At 54.1% G+C, this 21,025-nt stretch overlaps 1 protein-coding gene and 1 long non-coding RNA gene across 4 annotated transcripts; one reads left to right on the top strand and one right to left on the bottom strand.

Annotated features, from left to right (window-relative positions):
• Window positions 1-162: 162 nt before the first annotated feature.
• LOC112646187 (uncharacterized) lies at window positions 163-7,144 on the bottom strand. Of its 2 annotated transcripts, XR_007411108.1 has the most exons (4): window positions 6,871-7,144; window positions 6,470-6,613; window positions 5,331-5,539; window positions 163-4,335 (listed from the first exon to the last, which is right to left on the bottom strand). It is a non-coding gene; the product is annotated as an uncharacterized LOC112646187 (long non-coding RNA). The 2 variants fall into 2 exon arrangements; XR_007411107.1 differs by lacking the exon at window positions 5,331-5,539.
• Window positions 7,145-7,306: 162 nt separating this feature from the next.
• ORAI2 (ORAI calcium release-activated calcium modulator 2) lies at window positions 7,307-19,194 on the top strand. Of its 2 annotated transcripts, none has more exons than XM_025425903.3 (3): window positions 7,307-7,464; window positions 10,669-10,956; window positions 16,051-19,194. In XM_025425903.3, exons 2-3 carry the CDS (start codon window positions 10,732-10,734, stop codon window positions 16,588-16,590), a joined length of 765 nt encoding a protein of 254 aa, XP_025281688.1. In that variant the 5' UTR covers window positions 7,307-7,464; window positions 10,669-10,731; the 3' UTR covers window positions 16,591-19,194. The 2 variants fall into 2 exon arrangements, with proteins under 2 accessions (XP_025281688.1, XP_025281689.1); XM_025425904.3 differs by having other exon boundaries at window positions 7,314-7,464; window positions 10,719-10,956.
• Window positions 19,195-21,025: the final 1,831 nt, after the last annotated feature.

Raw genomic sequence — 21,025 nt, 5'->3', positions numbered from 1 at the left:
TAGTTTTGTGTTTATTTTTTGTTCCACTATCTTTATACTGTTGGTTTCCTTATCTTCCCACAAGATGTGTGTCACAACTCTTGCTTTGAATCTGTAGCCTGCATCTCGTGGATGTTCTCTTGCCCTGGAGGCTGTCGACAGTGCTAGAACTTGGAGCCTGAAGACCTAGGTATTCCAGTTCCTTTTTTTTTTTTTTTTTTTTTAAGATTTTATTAGAGAACATGAATGGCAGAGGGAGAGAGACAAGCAGACTCCCTGCTGAGCATGGATCCCAGTGTGGGGCTTGAGATCATGACCTGAGCAGAAGTCAGACACTTAACCAACTGAGCCACCCAGATGTGACACCCCTCCCCCCCGCCAGGTATTCCTGTTCTGATGCTACCTCTGCCCAGTGCACCTGGCCAATAGCTCAATGACAACGCAGAAGTGTGTGGGACGGAGGGTCAACGCTGGGACAGATAACAGGATGCTAGATTGGAGGTTTATGTTCTACACCTTTACTAGGTTTCAGAAGAGGATGTTTAGGTAGGAAATGTCTATAGCAATTTCTGGCAATTTTTAAGAGGCTGTCAGTACCTTGGGTTGAATGATGGTCTTCAGAGTATTGTTTGAGAAAAGGGAAGTTAGATGTCATCATTGAGAAGGGAGTGGAAGATAGAGAGACACCCCCCACCACCACCAAAAAAAGCCATGATGGGAAGTTAATCATTCAGTAATGCCCTCATTAATTGGCTCATGGGTGGGGGTAAATCTGGGCTTGATCCACAAAGGTGTGCATGACTTGGTTGTCTCAGGAAACCTCATGTAGAAGAACTCTGATTGACTCTGTTCACTTACTTGCTCCCCACATTTTTATTGAGCACTTCATGAGACACCCTTGTGCCCGCCAAAGTTATTTGTATTAGAATATTCTGTCCTTTAATCAGATGTTCCTCATAGGTTTACCAAACAAGATTTATACACACAGAGCAGTATGGAAATTTGCCCAGGTCACCCAGCAAGTAAGTGGCAGAGCTGACATTTGAACCCCAGCACTGTGACTCCCAGAATCCTCCCAGAATTCCAGCCCCTGCACCATAATGCTGTGCTGCTCTAGGGAGAAGCTGTGTGTAGCCTGGACCTGGTAGGGAGAGAGGCCCAGGGCATCTCTTTTGGTGCCAGAGCTTTAGGCTGAAGGCCATTTATTGTTCCTAAGCTCTCCATTTGTGAATTCACCTGTTCACTAACACCTGTAACCCCAAGATGAGTACTTGTAATTTTGAGGTCATCTGCAGACATGCACAGAGTGGTAAAAAATGCATTGTTTCCAGCTGAGTTCAAACAAGGCAATGCTCTACCTTCCTGCTCAGCTCATGTGTCTATTTAATGGCAGATTTTTTGCATTTTTTGCTTTATCTTTTTTTTTTTTTTTTTTTTTTTAATTTATGATAGAGAGAGGCAGAGACACAGGCAGAGGGAGAAGCAGGCTCCATGCACTGGGAGCCCGACGTGGGATTCGATCCTGGGGCTCCAGGATCACGCCCTGGGCCAAAGGCAGGTGCCAAACTGCTGTGCCACCCAGAGATCCCCATTTTTTGCTTTTTCCTTGATGATTTTGCCATTTTTAAAATGGCCCCAAAGCATAGTACTCAAAGTACTGTCTAGTGTCGTAAACACAAGACCAGATGTGCCTTAGATAAGCTTCGTTCAGGCATGAGTTACAGTGCTGTTGGCTGCGAGTTTGTCATTAATGAATCAATACATATTAACACAAGTGTTTTTATTTTTTCTTTAAGATTTTATTTTTAAGTAATCTACACTCCAACGTGGGGCTCAAACTCAACCTCAAGATCAAGAGTTGCATGCTCAAGGTGGCTAGCAACTCTAGCCTAGGTGGCTCAGTAGGTTAAGCGTCCAACTCTTTTTTTTTTTTTTCCAACTCTTGATTTCAACTCGGGTCATGATCTCAGGGTCAGAGGATCAAGCCCTGTGCCAGGCTCCGCACTGAGTGTGGAGTCTGCTTGAGACTCTCCCATTCCTCAGCCCCTCTCCCCCAAATAAAACTAAATAAATAAAAGAGTTGCTTGCTCCACCAACTGAGCCAGCCAGGTGCCCCCAACTAAAGTGTTTCTAAACAAAAATAAAACAAGGTTACGTGCTGATCGGGTGATGTGACTGGGGGAGGAAACAACCCTATTTCCTCAAGCAGCGATGGTTCACTATTCACTAATCAATACTCAGGGCCCTGTGACTTTACAGAACATAACTACCATGAATAATGAGAACCAACTGTGTGCGTGTGTTTGGAGAGTGAGGGAACGTGCATGAGCAAGCCTAGGCTTCCAGAGAGCAGTGTTTCCTAAAGCAAAGACGTACTTTGTGCTGTATTACCTGTGTGATTGGGACTTTACCTCACCTGGGGGATCAGGAACTGGACTCCCCAGTCCGACTTGGAATGTAGGACCATAGCAGTCACATGGGAAACAGCACTCCCCACCTCTCCTTAGGTCTTCCCTAATATATTCATCCTCTACCATCTAAAAGATGCTTTTACATGTCCTTTCTCGGCCCTCTTCCCCCTCAGCAAGAAATTGTCTCCCAGAGCAGAGAGAAAGCAGAAGTTCAGGCCAAGCCCTCCTGCCCCACCACATGCACTGCCAGGCTTGCCCTGCAAACACCGTGCCTGGTGCGCCCCCTCCCTCCCAGCTGCAAGCAGCTCTGCTGTCTCCCATTTGTGACAACAGAGCAAAGGCCTGCTCCAGGCTCTCCTGCAAACTACCACCCCATTTATCTCCTCCCTTCTCAGCTGAACTCCCAAAGAGTTCTGTGTTTGCTTCCACCTCTCCCAAGTTTTCATCCCCATCATTCCACTGAAAGCTTTCAATTTGGCCACATCCAGGGCCTGGGAGCATCTGTACAGTTTAGAAACCTAAACCCTTAGCATCCCTGACAGTACTGCTTCCTGCCTTTCTGCCTTTCCCTGGTTTGCTTCTCTGCTCAAATTCTAAATGTTAGGGTGACCCAGTGCACTGCCTTTTATGGTCAGCACTCGGGCCCCAAGGAGATCTGAATCTAACCCATGGCTTTAAATACCACCCTCACCGATGTCTTCTGAATTTTTTTTAAAAAACTTTTTTTAAGATTTTATTTATTTATTCATGAGAGACACACAGAGAGATGCAGAGACACAGGCAGAAGGAGAGGCAGGCTCCATGCAGGAAGCCCGATGTGGAACTTGATCTCCAGGATCACACCCCAGGCCAAAGGTGGCGCTAAGCCGCTGAGCCACCCGGGCTGCCCCTGTCTTCTGAATTTGTGCCTTTGGCTTCCCTTTGGAACCTCCGCCTCTGCCTGGGTCCATGCCCCACTATCCTCACTCCTGCTCTGCCTCTTCCTGTGCTGTCAGGCCTTGGCTTTCCACCTACCTGGTTGTGTTTCGTTGTCTTCCTAGCACGCATCCCTTGTTTACTGGTCTGCACCCTGCCACACCAGCATCCCTCACATCCCCACTTAACTCTGAGCACCACCAGAGCAAGGACCTGCCTGTCCTGTTCTCTTGCTGTACCTCTAGTGCCTGCACGGTGCTTGGGACATCACAGGTGCTGAGTGATGTCCAGGTAGGTGACTGAGCAAATCTCAGTGCCTGAAAGCGAACAGGGAAGTCGCTCATACCCGAAAAACAGCCTGTAGCAGGAAGAGTCTGGGCAGGTGTACGCAAGACAGATGCGATGCTCCAGGCAGCAGCAGAGCCTGCCTCAGACATCCAGGCTCCCTGGCCACATCCCAGAGGCCGTCTCCTCGCAACTCAGGCATTTCAGACAGGGCCCCTCCCTCGCCCCACCACAGCTTCTGCCACAGGCACCCCCACACCTTCAGAAACACTGGTTTGGAACCTGTTGAGCGCTGTTACTAGTTCAAGTTTCCTTTCCATTTTCAACATGTATCTTTTTGGAAAAACAAATTATTCAATTGAGTTAGAGTGAGGTTTTGTTGACTTTCAGAAATAGAAATATAACTAAATCCGCTTGCAGACTGCTTGGAAAGCGAACTGGGAGGGCACCGTAACCTCCGGCGGTGTGGGAAACAGGTGTGCCTTCTCCCTGTGGAAGCTCGTTCATGTCTACTGTTTGGCACACTTGACTCAAGTGAGCTACAATTACCATATTTTAATATATTTCAGTAAAGAGAACACCCTGGGGCAGGTCCCGAGACCTGGATTCAATTATTCCATAGAATATAGCAGATGTTTGTTGAACAGGACCAAAAACTTAATCTGAAGGATTCCTAAGTGTACTTGGCTCAGCAATGGGATGATGGTGAGCAAGATGTAGACCTTGCCTTGAAGGAGCTCCAGATCTGATAAGAGACACAGACAAGAGAAAGGTCATTGTGATGGTGCGTAGCACTGGGTACAGTATGGCAGCATGTGACCCAGGCCTCCGGGGTACGGATAGGGCTGGGCTGAGCTCCGGGGTTGCTCATAGCAGTTCTAAGAAAGCAAGTGGAGTAAGGATTAGTAGCAGATGTCCTGTCATGGCCTGGATTACTAGGTTAAGGGAACTGGAGGGAAAACTGAAGGGTGGGGTGGGGGACTGGGGGGGGCGTGAAGAGATGGGGATTTTTCCACCTTACAGTGCAGAGATTAGATGGGAAGGGGACAAGCTTTTGCAGGAATGCAGAGCAGAGGTGACGAGGGCCTGAACTAGTGAGAGACCGGTGGGACCAGGGAGAAACAGGAGAATTTATAGGACTGGATGCGTTCGGGAGGAATCAGGAATGACAGCAGCAGATCTGTAATGCCAAGACCGGTGATCCAGGAGGTGGAGCAGGCAAGTGAGGAAAGATTAATTCAGCTGGGAGTGTTGCAAGCGGGAGGGTGGGGGGGTGCTGGGGACATGCCCTGCCAGGCTGCGGGGGATCTGGGCTGGAGGTGACCATTTGGGGTCAACAGGCTCCTTGAAACAAGGGGAGTGGGTGGGACCCCCTGGGGAGGGTAGTGGAGAAACACATCTAGGGTACAGCAGAGGGGGGGCCTGCACAGGTTAGTGAGGTCACCAGAACAAGGACAGAGTCGTTTCTGGATGAAAGGACACGGCTGAACTCTGTCCTGGAGTTAGCATCACAGTGGCAGTGTGCTGTAGAGGGCCGGGAAGGAAGTGGTGATGACAGCTCGCTTGAAGAGAGTGGCGTGAGGTGGCGGAAGGCGGTGGCAGGAGAGGTCGGAAGGAGTGGGGCTGAGTGGGAGGGGAGGCTGGGCGTGTCTCAGCACAGGCTGGCAGTGGAGTGAGAAAGGGTCAGGAAGTGGGAGGTGTGAATTTAAGATCTCCTAAAGAGCAGTGACAAGGACTAACCATAGGAGTCAACGGCCAAGGGGGCAGAACTGTCGGGACTGGCTACATTGGCCAGAGCAGCTGAGCAGCCATCCTGAATAAGAAGACCCAGGGAGGAGGGAAGCAGGGGCCACGGTCTTCACTGCAGGAGGGTGTGCATTGATGGGAAGATCAGAGCTCAACCGGCCCCTCCAGTGCCTTGGAGAATTGGGTGATTTTCAAGCTGAGGCCTGAGAAGAGGGAGCAACTTGCTGTGGCCAAACTACTCGGGAAATCACAGCCCGGGGAGTATCACCCAGACATGCTGGGTGGCTGGTACCCATGGGCCTTGCCCGACCCTCCTTCTCTGTGTAGCTGTGCACCTGAGGGGCCCTCCAACTAATCCTATTCTAACTGTTCCTCTCTGTTCAGCATAGTGCTAGCACCTTCCTTAATCTTCTGGGAGGAAAAAAAAAAAAGCCATTTTCTGTGTTTGGTTAGGAAACCAGCTCCTAAAAGCACTGGTGATGATGACTTAGATTTTGCTTCTGTCTGGGCATGCTCGATAAGTGTGCTTGGGGGTGGAGGCACCACTGACTGGCACCAGAAGCTTTCTAAAAGATGTGCAGTCAGACTCCAACGGTGAAAACTGAAGCAAGCGATTCTGTTGTGGAAAGAATGGTCATGTATGATGCAATGACTGTAGTTTACAAAGGGTTTCTTCCTGTTTTCCAGATCATTTTACAAAGAGCTGTTGGTTTTGAGAATTTTGTCCCCTGAAATTCAAATGATCCCTTTCCTATACCCATCTGTGTGTGTGTGTGTGTGTGTGTGTCTGTGTGTGTGTGTTGGGCGGAGGGTGAGTAATCAGACCCTGGGATTTTCCTATGCTGTGGTCTGTTTTTAAATGTCTTCCTGAATTAAAAGGTCTCATTCTGGCTCTCAGCAATGGCCTCTGAAATATATCTTGAGAGAGAAATGAATTTGGCCTGACATCCTTCACCTCCCCTAACAGTTGTCAGAAAACTTGGACTGCTTGACACGAGTGGAATTTTTCTTTCCTTTAGATAAATGTGTCACTGTCGGATAGCGTTGTGACAGATGGAAAAATCCTATGTAGGGCACAGGGGAAGGACTGTGAGGGGCGGTCCGGCACGGGTCTTGCTATGAACCCATCTCACCTCTTAATTATTCGTATGCACTTCCTGAAAGAATGTTCCTGTTTGAGTGTCTCAGTAGAGGAGCTCGGGGGACGCCCATCAGGGGCCCAGCGAGCTGCAGCCGCGCTCGGACCCCGCGTGTCCACTTGGGCCTGTGGGTGGGGGCTGCGGACCAGGCGACCACCTGACCAGTTCCTGCCTGCTCCACCCCGCGCCACCGTCCACCCGGCAAATGGGTGTAGCTTTCCCCACTCCAGCCCCCTCACCCCGCCCGCCCTGCGGCCTGACAATGGGACACCTGTTCCCTCTCCCCGCCCCTCCTACTGGCCACGGCTGGTCCTGGGCATCGTCTGGGGCTCACCCCGGAGACTCCGTGCTCTCCCTCTGTGCTGAGACTCCCACACAAACCGAGCGGGGCTCACCCTGCCCTCGGCCTGTTGTCCAGGGAAAGCGCAGCCGCAAGGTTTGCCGGCGCCCCCGCGGGAGAAGGAGGGGGCTGGTGAGCGCGAGGGATGCCCAGGCTTCCGGCCCCTTCGCCGCGCGCCAACCCGGGCTCCCGGGGCCCACGGCGCGCCCAGGAACCGGAGAGATGCGCACGTCTGGCGGCTCCTGCCCCCCGGCGTCCGGCCCGGGCGGTCCAGGCTAGGGCCGGTCCACGCCGCGGGGCCCCCAGGAGGGGCCGCGAGCGCCGCCCCGCCCTCCCCTCCCCTCCCCTCCCCTCCCCTCCCCTCCCTCCCGGCCTGCCGGGTCACGTGGCTCGTGGCGCCCCCACGGGCCAACCACGTGACGGCGGCGCGCCGTTGCCTTGGCAGCGGCTGCGGTGGCCCGCGGGGGCGGGGCGGCCGGCGGGGGCGGGGCCGGGGGAACCCGGCGGGACGCGCGGAAGGAGGGAGGGGGCCGCGCTCAGCGCCCCGGCCGGGCCGCGGGGCCGCAGGGCAGCACGGCCACACCGCCTGCCGCAAGCCCGAGCCGGAGCCGAGCCGGAGCCGAGCCGGGCGAGCGGGCGGGGCAGCTCGGTGAGTGCTCGCCGTGGGGGGTTGGCGGGGCGTGGGGGGCACCCCGCCCTGCTAGGGGACCGGAATTGCACCGGGAGACTCGACGAGGGGAGGGGATGGGCTTTCTGTTGGGCTAGCTTGGGATGGGGCGGCCGCGGGGTCGGAGGGTGGCCAGGTGGCCGCAACGCTGCAGGGTCCAGGGTCCCCGGGCGGGTGCGGCGCTGAGGAGGCGCTGAGATCCGGGACGGAGGGCGGGGGCGGGGGCGGGGGCGGGGGCCGAGTGCTGGTCCTGCGGCTACCGAGGCTTCCCTAGGGGAAGGGGCAGAGATGCAGGTGGATGCCCCCGGGAACCCGCCCCGTGGGGGCTGCGGGGGGCCCTCCCCGCGCGGCTGTGACAAAGACAGAGTCAGGAACAGACTCGCCATTGCTCGTGCCCCAGATGTGTAAAGGAAGTTAAGACAGGCAAACCCCAAAACTGTCCCCTGGAACTGTTTCAGACAGGCCTGCCAAGGAGAGCAGCTCGTCTTCAGAGAGCCACCGTTATTCTCCAGGAGCCTTTTTCTGTGACTGCCCCTTATATATAAAAAACAAAAAAACCCTTCAAAGCTCAGGCAGGAGAGCACCTTTTGGAGCCTCTGCCACCTGACAGAAATGTCGATTTCCATCTTGCCCCACCCCAGCCCCTACTCCATCCGGAGTGTGAGGACGGGACTCTGCCTCTCCCTGGGGTAGGGGGAGGAGGACTGGCACAAGGTGGGACCCTGGGGCTGGGACGTTGGGATGGATATGAATCCCGTCCAGGCTGCTCCCTCAGCAGGAAGTGGCCTCTCTATCTCCAGGACCCAGAGGCCTCCTCAGGACCCAGGCTCCCAGCAGCACACAGCCCGCCCTTCTTTCCATTCCCTGCCACTCTGAGGACATCTGCAGGCCCGAGACTGCCTGGCCACTGCCCAGAGGCCTCCCTGTCCGCTCTCCAATGTCAGCCCTGCCCACGCCCACTGATGGTCCTTGGGCTTTCCTCTTCTTCACCCCACACATGCCTTTACCTCTTTGGAGGCTCCCAGGCCCTCCTGTCCCTTAGCCACCATTTCAGCAGTCACCGAGACCAGCCTGACCCCAGGCTGCCCCCTTCACTGTTCCTTCAAAGCCCCTGCAGCCCGGCCCCTCCAGGGAGCCCAGCACAGTCATACTCATACTGCCTGGGCTGCCCCCGGCCCCCCACCTCCCCACATCCTGCCTTCCACCCACATTTCCCTGACCCCCTCTGCAGCCAGCCTTCTGTCATGTTCCCTTGCCTCTTGGAACCCTCCCATGCAGGCAGCCTCTCTTCTTTGAGGGAGGGCCCCTCTTTGCCAGTGCTGCCTTTACTACTAACGTCCTCGTCCCCTCTCCTTGCTCCCCAGTAAGGACATCTCCCTTCCCGAGGCTGAGGCAGCCACCCCCTCCTCTGCTCCCTTGGCTCTCACACCCTCTTCACTAAAGCAGCATTTAGCTCAATAGGTGAGAATCGCCCCCTTAAATTGCTCCCCCATTGGGCAGAGTTCCTTGGAGGGACTCATAGGATCCTCACCATTTTCGTCGTTGATGCCTAAGTAACAAATGCAGCCTGACCTGAGATCCCAGTGAGCATCTGTGCGATGGAGGTTGGAGGAGGGATTCTCTGAGGGGGCAAAGGTTGTGCCTTCCACCCATCCACACGGCCATATGCTGTCCTCCTCATACCTGTCGGCTCACCTTTGTTACATATGGGAAAAGAAAAAAGGAAAAGTGAATTTCCAGATGATGGCATTCTAAATTATTTGGAGTTAACTGATGGATTAGTGAGCAGCGTATCTCTTAATTCTCCCCAAGGGAAGGGATGTTTCAGTGATTGAAGTGCGTGAAAGCAGTGGTGCTGGCTGCAGACACGGGGAAGGGGCAGTGACCAAGGCTCCCAAGTCGACATTCCTAGACATGACCTAGTAATTGGTATCCCCTGGCAGAAATAGAATACAGAACTGTTCCCCAGGGTCCTGTTGGTCAGTAAAAGCTGTACCTCTGCAGCCTGGCAGAGAGCAAAGAGGAAGGCACCCCAAAGAGAGAGCTTTTCCCCAACTGCAGGATCTCCCCATAGAACCTTTTTTAGAGATTGTCATGGGTGGATCAAATCTGGCACATCTCCACAGCCACTGACCATGGGAAGCATCCCTTACCCCCCCACCCCCGCCATGCTCCCTGGGATCTAGGAACACTGATCTGCTCTTAATAGCCTTAAGTAGGCTTTTCATGGGGCCTATGCGGGCCTGAATGTACAAGTTAATATCTGATGCCAAGTGAGCTGTGAGGTGCCTGTGCCCTTGAAGTCTGCCCTACAGATTAATTAGAGCCGATCCGGGCATGCTGCTGCATGGGCCAGCCCCTTGGGCCACATGAAACCGCCAATCCCCCATTTGGATTAGTGGAGATTTGGGTTTAAATTCACAAATCTTGACAGATTGGCCCTTCTGATCTTTATTCTGTGTTACTGTCAAACCAGGTATCTACCTGGGATGACTGCAGACGTCTGTAGCCTCCATTTCTCCGTCAAATGTGCTCCTCTCGGTGGATTCGGTTTTTCCTTTTGCTCACAGTTTCCATTACAGCCTGGATGTGGCTTTCCTTTAGTTACGTAAACCAAGTATTTCTGGGGGTGAACTTCACTGATTAAAATCTAAGTTGGATTTGAGACCCTGCTTGGAAATGTGTTTTTCGTGACTGGCACTTGGGCATGAGAAGCAGTTATTTTGTTTAAGTGTCTTGTGAGGGTAGGGATGTCCCCACTGGAAGATGCCCAGGGTCGGAGAGTTCAGATGTGCTCAGGGTCACACAGTAGGATCAAATCCGGGCTTGGCAACTAGATCCTAGGATCTTGCTGTAACTCCCTGTTCCCTGAAGATAGGGGACAAATTGGAGGATTCGTTCGGTGCTTTTGGCTAACATTGGAGTTCCATTCACCCACAAGGCACACTTGCTTGGAGCCTTTCTGATATAGGATGGAAGGCTGGATTATTAGCTTTGTGGAGACACGATGGATAGTGACCAGGTCGGGGGGTTACTAGAAATGCATTCCTGGCCCTCCTCCCCAGCAGAGGTTCCCCACAATCCTGTGCAGGGCTCAGGGTACATCATACTCACACCACCTCTGGTGTAGGGTGTATACAGCAGGTCCCAGAGAAAGTTAACTTGCCTGGCTTCTGGCCCTTCCAGGTCTCGGGAACCCTCTGGGATGCCTAAGAGTGTTTCTCTCCTGCCCCCAGCCTGGCTCCCACCATGAGCGCCGAGCTCAACGTGCCTGTGGACCCCTCCACTCCTGCCTGCTCTGAACCGGGCCACAAGGGCATGGATTACCGAGACTGGGTGCGCCGCAGCTACCTGGAACTGGTCACTTCCAACCACCACTCTGTGCAGGCCCTGTCCTGGAGGAAACTTTACCTGAGCAGAGCCAAGCTGAAAGCCTCCAGCCGGACCTCTGCCCTCCTCTCAGGCTTCGCCATGGTGAGTGTAGACACGTGGTGGGGCCTGCCACCTGCAAAGTGGGCTTCTGCTGTCGCCACCCCGTGATGCTTCAGGGAGCAAAGCACTCCCTCTAGGCCCTACTGGCTGCAAGGATGGACCCTTAGAAGGTCCCCCCCAGCTCAGCACCTGCGAGGAGGGCTTCTCCGTCAACTGGAGGGGTTGTCTAGGGGCCCAGGAGAGTCCCCAAGCCCCAGAGGCCCCAGGATGTCCCCTTCTGACATTCCCACAAAGCAGTTACCTGGCAGGGAAGTTGAGAGCAATTGAAATAGCTTCAGTGAGGCAGCCCGGTGGCGCAGCGGTTTGGCGCCGCCTGCAGCCTGAGGTGTGATCCTGGAGACCAGGGATCGAGTCCCACATCGGGCTACCTGCATGGAGCCTGCTTCTCCCTCTGCCTGTGTCTCTGCCTCTCTCTCTGTGTGTCTATGAATAAATAAATAAAATCTTAAAAAAAAAAAAAAAGAAATAGCTTCAGTGTAAAGGAGGAAGGTCCCCATGTCTGCCCCATCCCGGGTACCACCAAACAAGAGTTTGGAAATCTGAAGGATTTGAGTAGTACCGTGGGATGGATTGGGGTTTGCTCAGGGTAGCCCAGCTCAGGATGCCAGTGCCCCTCAAATGTGACCTCTTAGTGATGAAGCAGAGCCTCTGGCCTGACTCCTTCCTGGCTGCCAGGCCGCAGCTTTCCTTGAGTCACTCCCCAGGACAAGAGTCAGTCTCGAGCAGAAGCACGTGCCCTGAGAAGGGCCATGTCACCTGTTGGCTTCAACGCCCTGACCCACATCCCTTCAGGGGATTGTGCCAGAGGCTGAAGATGCCAGGATTCTGAGTGAGAACAACAGGGTGACCACCCCTCTTTCTCTGTTGTTGTATGTTGTGTCTCTCGGGTAGAAATACTTTTTTTTTTCTGTAATGTAAAAAGCGATTGTTATTTTGCCGAAGCCCAGATTGGAGACAGAAAATAAGCTGTCAGAGTGACCACGGTGGCCACTGTGGCTGGGGCCTGCTCACCCATTGGTACAGGCCACCCTTGGAAAACCAAGAGCCTGCATAGTCAGGGTGTGCAGAGGTCACAAGCTTAGAGGCAATAAGTCTGGGTTGAGGTCTGTAGTTTAAAGCAAAGGCTTTATTTAGGTGTTACGTGGTATTGATTTACTTATTTTTAACATCAAAAGGGTATGATTATATGGTGCACAACTGTGGCTTATGGTGATTTTCTTCCCGTGGTTTCCATCTCATGCAGAAGACAGAATGGTTTCTCAAGCTTAATTTGAAGGAATAGGTGTGAGAAGTATCAAACGTCACTATAAAAATGAGACCTTGTTTTCTGCACCACAGAATTACAGGATTGCATTGTCTGTCTGGCCTGCTCTTATTATTTTTGTGACTCTGGAAAACAAATCATGGGGAGTATCTCATGACCTGATGCAGTAAGACAGTTTCCTTTGTGTGTGGGGCCCAGGTCTTGGAAGTCACTTCTTGTCTGCAGTTGTCTGTTTAGACCCTTGCCTTCCAAGCATTTGGATCTCCAGACTTAGAGAAGCTTCACTGTTTTCCCAGCCAACAAAAGGGGAAGCCCCGATTGGAACCTCCAAAACTATTCATTTAAAATTGGAAAACAAGCCCCGTTCATCAGATTGTAAAACAAAGAGTGAATTCTGGAGGACTAGTTGAAACTTAGTGGCAGCCCGCAGGGTTGTGGTCTTAGAATGAAAATAGTGACCACAGGGGCATCTGCATGGCTCAGCTGTGAAGCGTCTGCCTTCAGATCTCAGGGTGCTGGGATCGAGCCCCGCATTGGGCTCCCTGCTCACTGGGGAACCTGCTTCCCCCTCTGCCTCTGCCCTTCCACCTGCTTGTGCACGTGCACGCTCTCTCTCTCTCAAATAAATAAGCCTTTTAAAAGAAAGGAAGAAATAGTGACCACAGAGTGCAGAGTCCATCCCTTGCTTGGCAATGGTGGTCACAGTTGCCATAATAATTCATTTCTTCAGCATTTATGGATTGTCTCCTCTACCAGCTCCCTTGAGTAGTCCGAGATACATTTCAGAAGCTGTGCAGTGCCCTCACCTTCTCTTCTAGAGGGTTCCTCTCGGGGAGGCTGCCACAGCCTAGTACACACCAGAGATGCAGCCGTAACAGGGAAAACTGGAAAGCCGTAGAAACAGCGTGGGCATGAAGACCAGGGGTGGGGAAAGCAACAGCTCGCCCACTTGACTAGAGTAACTCGCTGCCAGTAGGCCAGGTAATGATTCAGATGGTGGCACAGCTTGGGAGAAACCAGACACATACAGACAGATTGTCCGATGGCGTTCCAGCCACAGACACCGTGGCCGACCAAGGGGCAGGAACGAGAAGCAATGAAAACAGGCACTTTGCTCCGTGGAGCCTCTCCCTTCATGTTATGTATCCCCTAATTAGAATTGCAGGGATCCCTGGGTGGCGCAGCGGTTTGGCGCCTGCCTTTGGCCCAGGGCGTGATTCTGGAGACCCGGGATCAAATCCCACGTCGGGCTCCCAGTGCATGGAGCCTGCTTCTCCCTCTGCCTGTGTCTATGCCTCTCTCTCTCTCTCTCTCTGTGACTATCATAAATAAATAAAAATTAAAAAAAAAAAAAAAAAAAGAATTGCAGAGCTGTCCTTTGGTCCAACAGCAAGCACTTATGCCCAGCCTTGAGCCTGTTTCTTCATGTTTATCGTTCTGCGAACACACAGAACCAGTGATCCGAGGCCTCCTCATAAAACCTTTGCATAAACACACTGAAAAGGCCTTTGGCCTTTTCTCTCCTGAAGGGTGACCAAAACCATTTTTTCTGCTGTAGGCCTTTTAATTATCTTTGCTTACCTCTGTGCCCTCTGTGGTTTACAACCTCCTTCGACTGAGCCATGTCCTTTGTGGTAACAAGAGCCTGCTCAGGCCACAAGGGCACTGAAAAAAGAGCGCCCCTCAGCCTGTGTGGTAGGGCGACTCTCTGTATGGAGCACTCATCACTTCTGAGTTTCTGTTCAGCTGTGGTCCACTAGGACTGCCGTGTCTTCTTTTTACCTACCCAATGTTCCGTCTCTGCTGAGAGGATGCGTCTCTCACTCTAGAAGGTGGTAGTTGCTACAAGTAGCGAAATCTTTCTTGTAAAATTTAAAAAATGGGATGTCTTAGGTCTAAGAAGCAAACAGTGGGTAGAAAAACCTTCTTCTGGCTTCTTTCTGCCTTCCCATCCTCCTTCCTTGACTGATCTGGTTTCTTACCTCTGGGTACCCGGAGCCCCAGAGTCCTTGCGAGGCCTAGACTGAACCATCCAGGGAAGTCCACAGTGCTGGGTGGGGAGTGGTGGGGGGGTGCCAGGGCACAGTGGGAGCCAGTCTCCGTGGACCAGGTCTCCCCTGGGGGAGGCAAGGCAGGAGCATGCTTCCTAGTCTGTGGTTTGAAAACCCCTTAGAGGGACTCCTGGGTGGCTCAGCGATTGAGCATCTGCTTTCCGCCCAGGTGTGATCCTGGAGTCGCGTGATCCTGGAGTTCTGGGATCAAGTCCCATGTTGGGCTCCCTGCATGGAGCCTGCTTCTCTCTGCCTGTGTCTGTGCCTCTTTCTCTGTGTCTCTCATGAATAAATAAATAAATAAAATCTTTAAAAAAAAAAAAAAAAAGAAAAAGAAAGCAAGCCCCTCAGAAAGGCTTGCAGTGAGTAGATCCTGCCTTGCTGGCTATTCATTGCCACAGAGATAGGCTGGGGCTTCTGGTTCCCCCTGTGGATCTTTTTTCCTTTTATTTTTAAAGAATTATTTATTTATTAGAGAGAGAAGGAGAGAGAGAGAGAGAGAGAGAGAGCACACCCGAGTAGGGGGAGGGGTACCGGGAGGAGGAGAGAATCTCAAGTAGACTCCCCTGATCAGAGCCTGGATGCAGGGCTCAATCTCATGATACTGAGATCATGACCTGAGCAGAAACTAGGAGTCAGACACTTAACCGACTATACCACCCAGGTGCCCATTTACCTTTTATTTAAAACTAGTTTTTGGGATGCCTGGCTGGCTCAGTCAATAAGACATGTGACTCATGATCTTGGGGTTGTGAGTTAAAAAATTTTTTTATTGTTTAAAATTTTTTTTCTTAAATTTTATTTATTTAACAGTAAGAGAGAGAGAGAGAGAGACAAGCAAGGGAGCTGCAGAGGGAGAGGGGGAAGCAGGCTCTCCACTGAGCAGGAGACTAGTGCAGGACTCGATCCCAGGACTCTGGGATCATGACCTGAGCCAAAGGCAGACGCTCAACTGACTGAGCCACCCAGGCGCCTCTGAAAAAGTCTTTTAGTTAAGAAAAAAATGATAAAACGTTTTTATTTTATCAAAGTTAATACATGCTTACAGTTTACAAAGGAAAGAGTGCAGGGAGGCTGATAAGCAGCCCCACCCCCTGCCCAGGGGCAGCGCCTCCAGGCCCCTGCTTTCTGAATAACTTTCTCCAGACTGCTGTTTCTAGATTTATCCATTTCTGGACTTAGCTATTGGCGTTGGCTTCCTGTGACTGCGGTGATGACTCAGCTCTTTGCCCAGCTCAGCCCCCTCCCCCAACCCCCACCACCACCCCCACCACCTATGCCCTCATTCCTGTCACCATTCTTGGCATTCAGGATGCGGGTCCTCCCCGGGGCTCTGGTCTCCACTGCCAGGTATACCCGATGGTCCGTGTGAGGCTGTCCAGGTGTGCAGCTTGGGAGTCTGGGGGCCCCAGGAGCCCCCGTTACTACTTTTCTCTTGTTACCCTTTGAAAGATTAGTGTTTTATTTTTTGAAAAACAGCAGTTCGGTGGTGGAGCCCTGCTGATGCCAGCAGCCAAACCACTGGTTCCTGGCAAGCGTGGCCTTGGTCCTGGGTCAGCACTGGGAAGGCCCCTGGGAAGTGGGGTGAGCCCCCCCCCCCGTTCCCCACCCTCTGCTTTAATCTCTCCTGTACCTGCGAGATTCTTCCTTAGCAAGCTGTTCTTTAGCTCAGCAGAAAACAGAAGTTGAAGCGTGTGGACAGCGAGGCGGGCGCCCTGGTACCAGAGCACCTGGCTGAGCCCTGCCCACTGTGCGTTGCAGGTGGCCATGGTAGAGGTGCAGCTGGAGACGCAGTACCAGTACCCCAGGCCGCTGCTCATCGCCTTCAGCGCCTGCACCACGGTGCTGGTGGCCGTGCACCTCTTTGCCCTGCTCATCAGCACCTGCATCCTGCCCAACGTAGAGGCTGTGAGCAACATCCACAATCTCAACTCCATCAGCGAGTCGCCGCACGAGCGCATGCACCCCTACATCGAGCTGGCCTGGGGCTTCTCCACCGTGCTGGGCATCCTGCTCTTCCTGGCCGAGGTGGTGCTGCTCTGCTGGATCAAGTTCCTTCCCGTAGATGCGCGCCGCCAGCCCGGCCCCCCACCTGGCCCCGGTGGCCACACAGGCTGGCAAGCTGCCCTCGTGTCCACCATCATCATGGTGCCCGTGGGCCTCATCTTCGTGGTCTTCACCATCCACTTCTACCGCTCCCTGGTGCGCCACAAGACTGAGCGGCACAACCGTGAGATCGAAGAGCTGCACAAACTCAAGGTGCAGCTGGACGGGCATGAGCGCAGCCTGCAGGTCGTGTGAGGGCATGGTGCCCCGGGCAGAGGCCAGTGCTGCCGCCACCATGGAGCCCACCAGGATCGACTGCCTGTCTGCCTCCCGGGAATAGCACCACTGTGACACTGCCACAGAGTTCGAGACCAAAGTCGTATCCCCTCCTCCCGTCTGAATTCCGGAACACCCGGCCCGGGTGATCCTCCCGCAGAAAATAGAAATTTGTAGTAAAAAGAGAGACTCGGTTGCTAAGAGCTTAGAGGGGGAAAAAAAAAAAAGCCTGGGGCCTGGGGATTTCCTGCGGCAGGAGACCCGGCTCCAAGCAGCACATGGTTGTCACAGGCAATCTCAGCAACGTGGAACCAGCAGCCGGGAGAGTCGGGGGAGGGCTGAGAGTTTCAGAGAAGGGCTTGCCCTGTGACACCTGAGGTGGGTCTTGGGGCAGCAGGGGGGCCCACAGCTTGGCCTGGTGCTTCCCTCCCCTGTCCTGGGGGGAATAGGTGACCAGGCTTCCAGGGGAGAGGCAGGAGCCTGGATCAAGTGTCTGCTTGGCAGGTGAGGGCAGTGCTCAGGCCCAGGGGGAGACTTTCAAGGGTGGAAGCCTGGCAGGGCTGGGGAGGCACGTCTGCAGGCATCCCGTGTGAGATGCCCACCTGAGGAGACTTTTAACTGAGGGGTGCTCTGAGGTACACCAGGCTCAAATTCCCTCTTCTAGCCAGCCTGGAACCCTGGTCACGTTGACCCAGCAAAGCCACCAGGTTGGGGAAAGGGCCCACAGTCCAGAGGCCTCTATCTTTGGGTTACAAGATGGCCTCTGAGCCCCAAGCAACTGCCCCTCCATGCTTCGGCTGCCAAAGGTACCTGCCTGTGACCCCAGGTGGCAGGAGGGCACAACCTGGGGGACTTTCTGTCTAGATGAGGCCTTTGGCCTGAGCTGGCCAAATGCAGCAACCACAGGGAGGACAACACCCCACATAACGCTCCCCTGCAGGGACCCCCAGTCTTCTCAGCCACATGCAGGGGCCCAGCTCACACATTTCCATGGCCACGTGCAGGGTGGGCTCAGATGTTCTCACTGGACCTGAGCTCAGGTTCTTGGGCTGTGCACATATATATGACAGCTCAGCCTATCGGTGAGCATGCCACACCCCGAGCTGCTTTTAAAAACCATGTTTACCACATCAGCCAGCAGCAGCCTTGAGAGGGAGCCTTTGTTTTCATTGTCATCAGGCGTCATGCTCTGATGGCACCTCTGTGGACTGCTCACTCTGTGGGGTCTGGGTTGCCTATGCCAAGAAATCCTGGCTAGCCTGGCTGCAGCTGCTGGGAACATGACATACTGTGGAGGTCATAAACCTTAACACATAACCAAAATGCCAACTGTCTGGGCTGTCTGGGAGCTGTGCCGGGAGTCACAGGTGTAAGTCGGGACATCATGGGAGCCTGGGCATCGGGTTCCCTGGAGCCAGACGAGAGCCTAGCACCTTTCTTGGGCATGTTCCTTGCCTTCTGCAGACCTCTGTCCTTGCTTGCTTGCTCTCTAGTGCATGTCTGTTCTTTCCTGGAGCTTCGCTGAAAAGGCTTGTCTGGCTTCTTATGTACTCGCTTTGTGTCCACGTCACTGTGAGACAGCCTCCCTGTGTCCTGGCAGGGACGAGACGGGCTGGCTCCTCTCCACAGCTGGGAGCGGGCAGCGGGCCCTTCCTCTCCCTGAGCCTTTTGAGAGGGGCTGTCTTGTGCCCCTGCCCCAAGTGTGCCAGACGTGCCAGGCTCCCCAGACTGGAAGGCACCCCCCAGTGCCAGCTGGGTGCCTGTTAATGCTTGCTCCGCAGGCAGCTCTTCCGGCCTCGCCGCACAGGGCTAGTGGCTGGGTTACCTGTGACGGTGCCACCTGGGTAGGAAAGACGCCGCATCCGTGTTTTTAACGCTGATTAGGAGAATGTAGTTCTTGTCCTCTTTGATCCAGAGTGATCTCCCAGCTCCCAGGGCACGGGGCAAGTGGAATTTGTGGGAACAGACAGGACTACGGGTCTGGGGACTGGCGGTCGGAGAAGAATCTCAGGGCAGCCCCGGAGCTTCGGGGGAGATGGAGGATCAGCTGCAGACAACTCAGCGGGGCAGGCTGGAGGGTGGGTGGAGAGACAGCAGGTTACAAGCTGGAAAGGGGGTTTCTGAAGGTTTAACCCGATTGTGAAGGTTCCAGGCGCAGTGGCCACAGGGCGGAGGCACCGCGCACGCCACCCGGAGCCAGTGAGGGCTTGCCCTATTTTCCTCAGAGCAGAGCCTGCCTGGTGCTCAGGAAACAAGCGCCCGCAGATACGCTGAGGCCCTTTCCAAAGTGGAACACAGTCTCCATTTAGTACCTGACCAGAAGTTCCAAAACTCCGGCGTTTCTATTTTAGAAACTGCGAGGGCAGAATGTATTCTAGTGTCTTCTAGGAAAGTGTGTTGAGGCGAAAACTGTGTGAGTCTGAGTGCATCAGGGCTCGGCAGAAGTGGTTACCTGTCTCGTGCTGATTCATTCGTTATGTGTGACACTGGAGATCACGTGTGGTGTGCACAACTCCTGTCCTGTGTGGGGGGTTTGAAAACAGTCACCCTGGATTGAACTGAATAAACCAGTGAAGCTGTGAAGCGCCCTCTCTGCTCTTGGCGGAGCGCCGTGGACAAAGGTGACAGGTGGAAGCCCCTGGCTCCTCCCCAGTGTCAGCCGCATCCTGGAAGGCAGACTACTACTCCTGCAGCCCCTCCTGCCTCCTCCTGATTGCTGGTCACAGGCCTCAGGTCTTAACAAGCTTCCCAGGCAAGGGAGTGGACTTCTCTGGAGTGGGCTGGCAGGGTGCTTGGCCCCAGACATGCAGGGAGGCTCCCTCCAAGGGGGGCCCCGAGAGAATGGAGCATCTCTGCCTGCTGCTTCCCTTCCCCAGCGGGACTCTCTCTTTCTAGAAACACAGCAAGGGACAGCCCCACAGGTGGCTGAGTGCCAGCAGAGCCTGTCTGAACAGGATCAGCTTGAAGGTCCCCATACCCTCCAGGTGAGAAGCCACTGAAGCTCTAGTCCCGTGGTGCCTTCTTTATCCCAGGTACTTGTGGCGCTGGGGTCAGGACCGGGGTCCAGCCAGGCAGCAGGAATCCCTCCCTCAGCCTAGTGACACTCACAAGAAGCTGCCAGACATTCTGTTTTGTAACTGTTATCCATTGAGGTCCCCATCTAGGAAAGGATGTCTCTTATTATTTTTAACCTGCAGCACTTCAGCCTAAGAGGCTCCTAGGAATCAGGTATGCCAAGCAGCCAACACCACTGCATGGACAAGGCCTGCCAATCTGTTGTGGGGGGCACATGCCCCTCCGCTCAGGAGGAGCACATCCCAGAAGGTCTGGAGAAGGGCTGGGTTCAGCACAAAGCCCGTGTCCAGCAAGTCCACTCCACAGCCATTTCCCCAGCGAGTGCAGCCAAACCATACAAGGCTGTCTTGACTCACATGCCTCCTGAAGGTGGAGAGGTAGGGTCCACAGAGCCCTGGGTGGGGCCCCTTGGGGCAAGCGGCACAGGACGTCGCTGAGATTCTTCACTAGGCCCATTTACAACCTGCTGAACCCTCTTTCCAGCTCCTGGTGTCTGTGGGTCCCCCCCACAGTTACTGGGAACACAGTATAGACAGGTTCTACGTGAGCCTCAACAGGAATAACCCAGAGGATGCTCCCTAGACAGAGCTCAGCATCCTCCTGCCCAATGGGACCAGCCTGGGCCTCCCTGCCCCCAGCTCCAAACAAATAAAGGCCCTGAGTTTCCTTACAGTCTTTCAGAGCAGGACAGGCTGAGTATCAGCTGAGCTCCCCTGACTGATTCTGAAAGGTGGTGCAGGAGGCCACCCTGAGTGGATACATCCACATTAGTACGTGCCTGTAAGGCCCATCTCTCCTCATAGTCAGAGACTGCCAGAGCATTAGGACAGAATGGTCTGCCCGCGTATCTGTTGTTCACGCAGAGCGAACTGCAACCTCAAACATTGTACCCCTCAGGCTGTGGCTGAACCACCCCAGCTGGGGCCTTGCCCAACGCCAACCTAGGTGGCGGCATGAGCAGTGGATGCTGAGGTGGGCACACTGAACCAGATGCTCTGCAGATTGTAGCTTCAAGGACAAAGTTGGGGCCACCAACTTGGCCGTGACATGATGCAGCATGTCCCAGTGTGTGCTCTGCGGACTGCATGGACCACGGCATGGAGTGGGGCCTGAGGTGCGCTCTGCAGGGCTGTAGGAGGGCCCCACTGTCAAATGTCTGCCAAGCACTGGGTGATGCTGTGGGGAGATGGGCTGCTTTGCCGAGCAGCTCTCCCGGCCTTCGTAGGCCTCTCCCCCACAGGTCTGGGTGTGCAGCATTTCCCAGACACACATGTCAGCACAGCATCTCACAGGCTCCACACACGGGTGCTCTAAGGCCCAGCCTGTCAGGGCATAGGCT

Source organism: Canis lupus, chromosome 6 (genome assembly GCF_003254725.2).
Source record: "Canis lupus dingo isolate Sandy chromosome 6, ASM325472v2, whole genome shotgun sequence".
Lineage (NCBI taxonomy): Eukaryota > Metazoa > Chordata > Mammalia > Carnivora > Canidae > Canis > Canis lupus.
Note: the sequence above shows the minus strand (reverse complement) of the source record. Positions and strands in the feature narration are given on the sequence as shown.

Excerpts from the sequence above, each read along its gene's own strand:
- ORAI2 (XM_025425903.3), top strand. The coding sequence starts at position 10,732 with ATGAGCGCCGAGCTCAACGTGCCTGTGGACCCCTCCACTCCTGCCTGC. Across the intron at positions 10,957-16,050 it reads TCCTCTCAGGCTTCGCCATG|GTGGCCATGGTAGAGGTGCA; the intron begins GTGAGTGTAGAC and ends TGTGCGTTGCAG.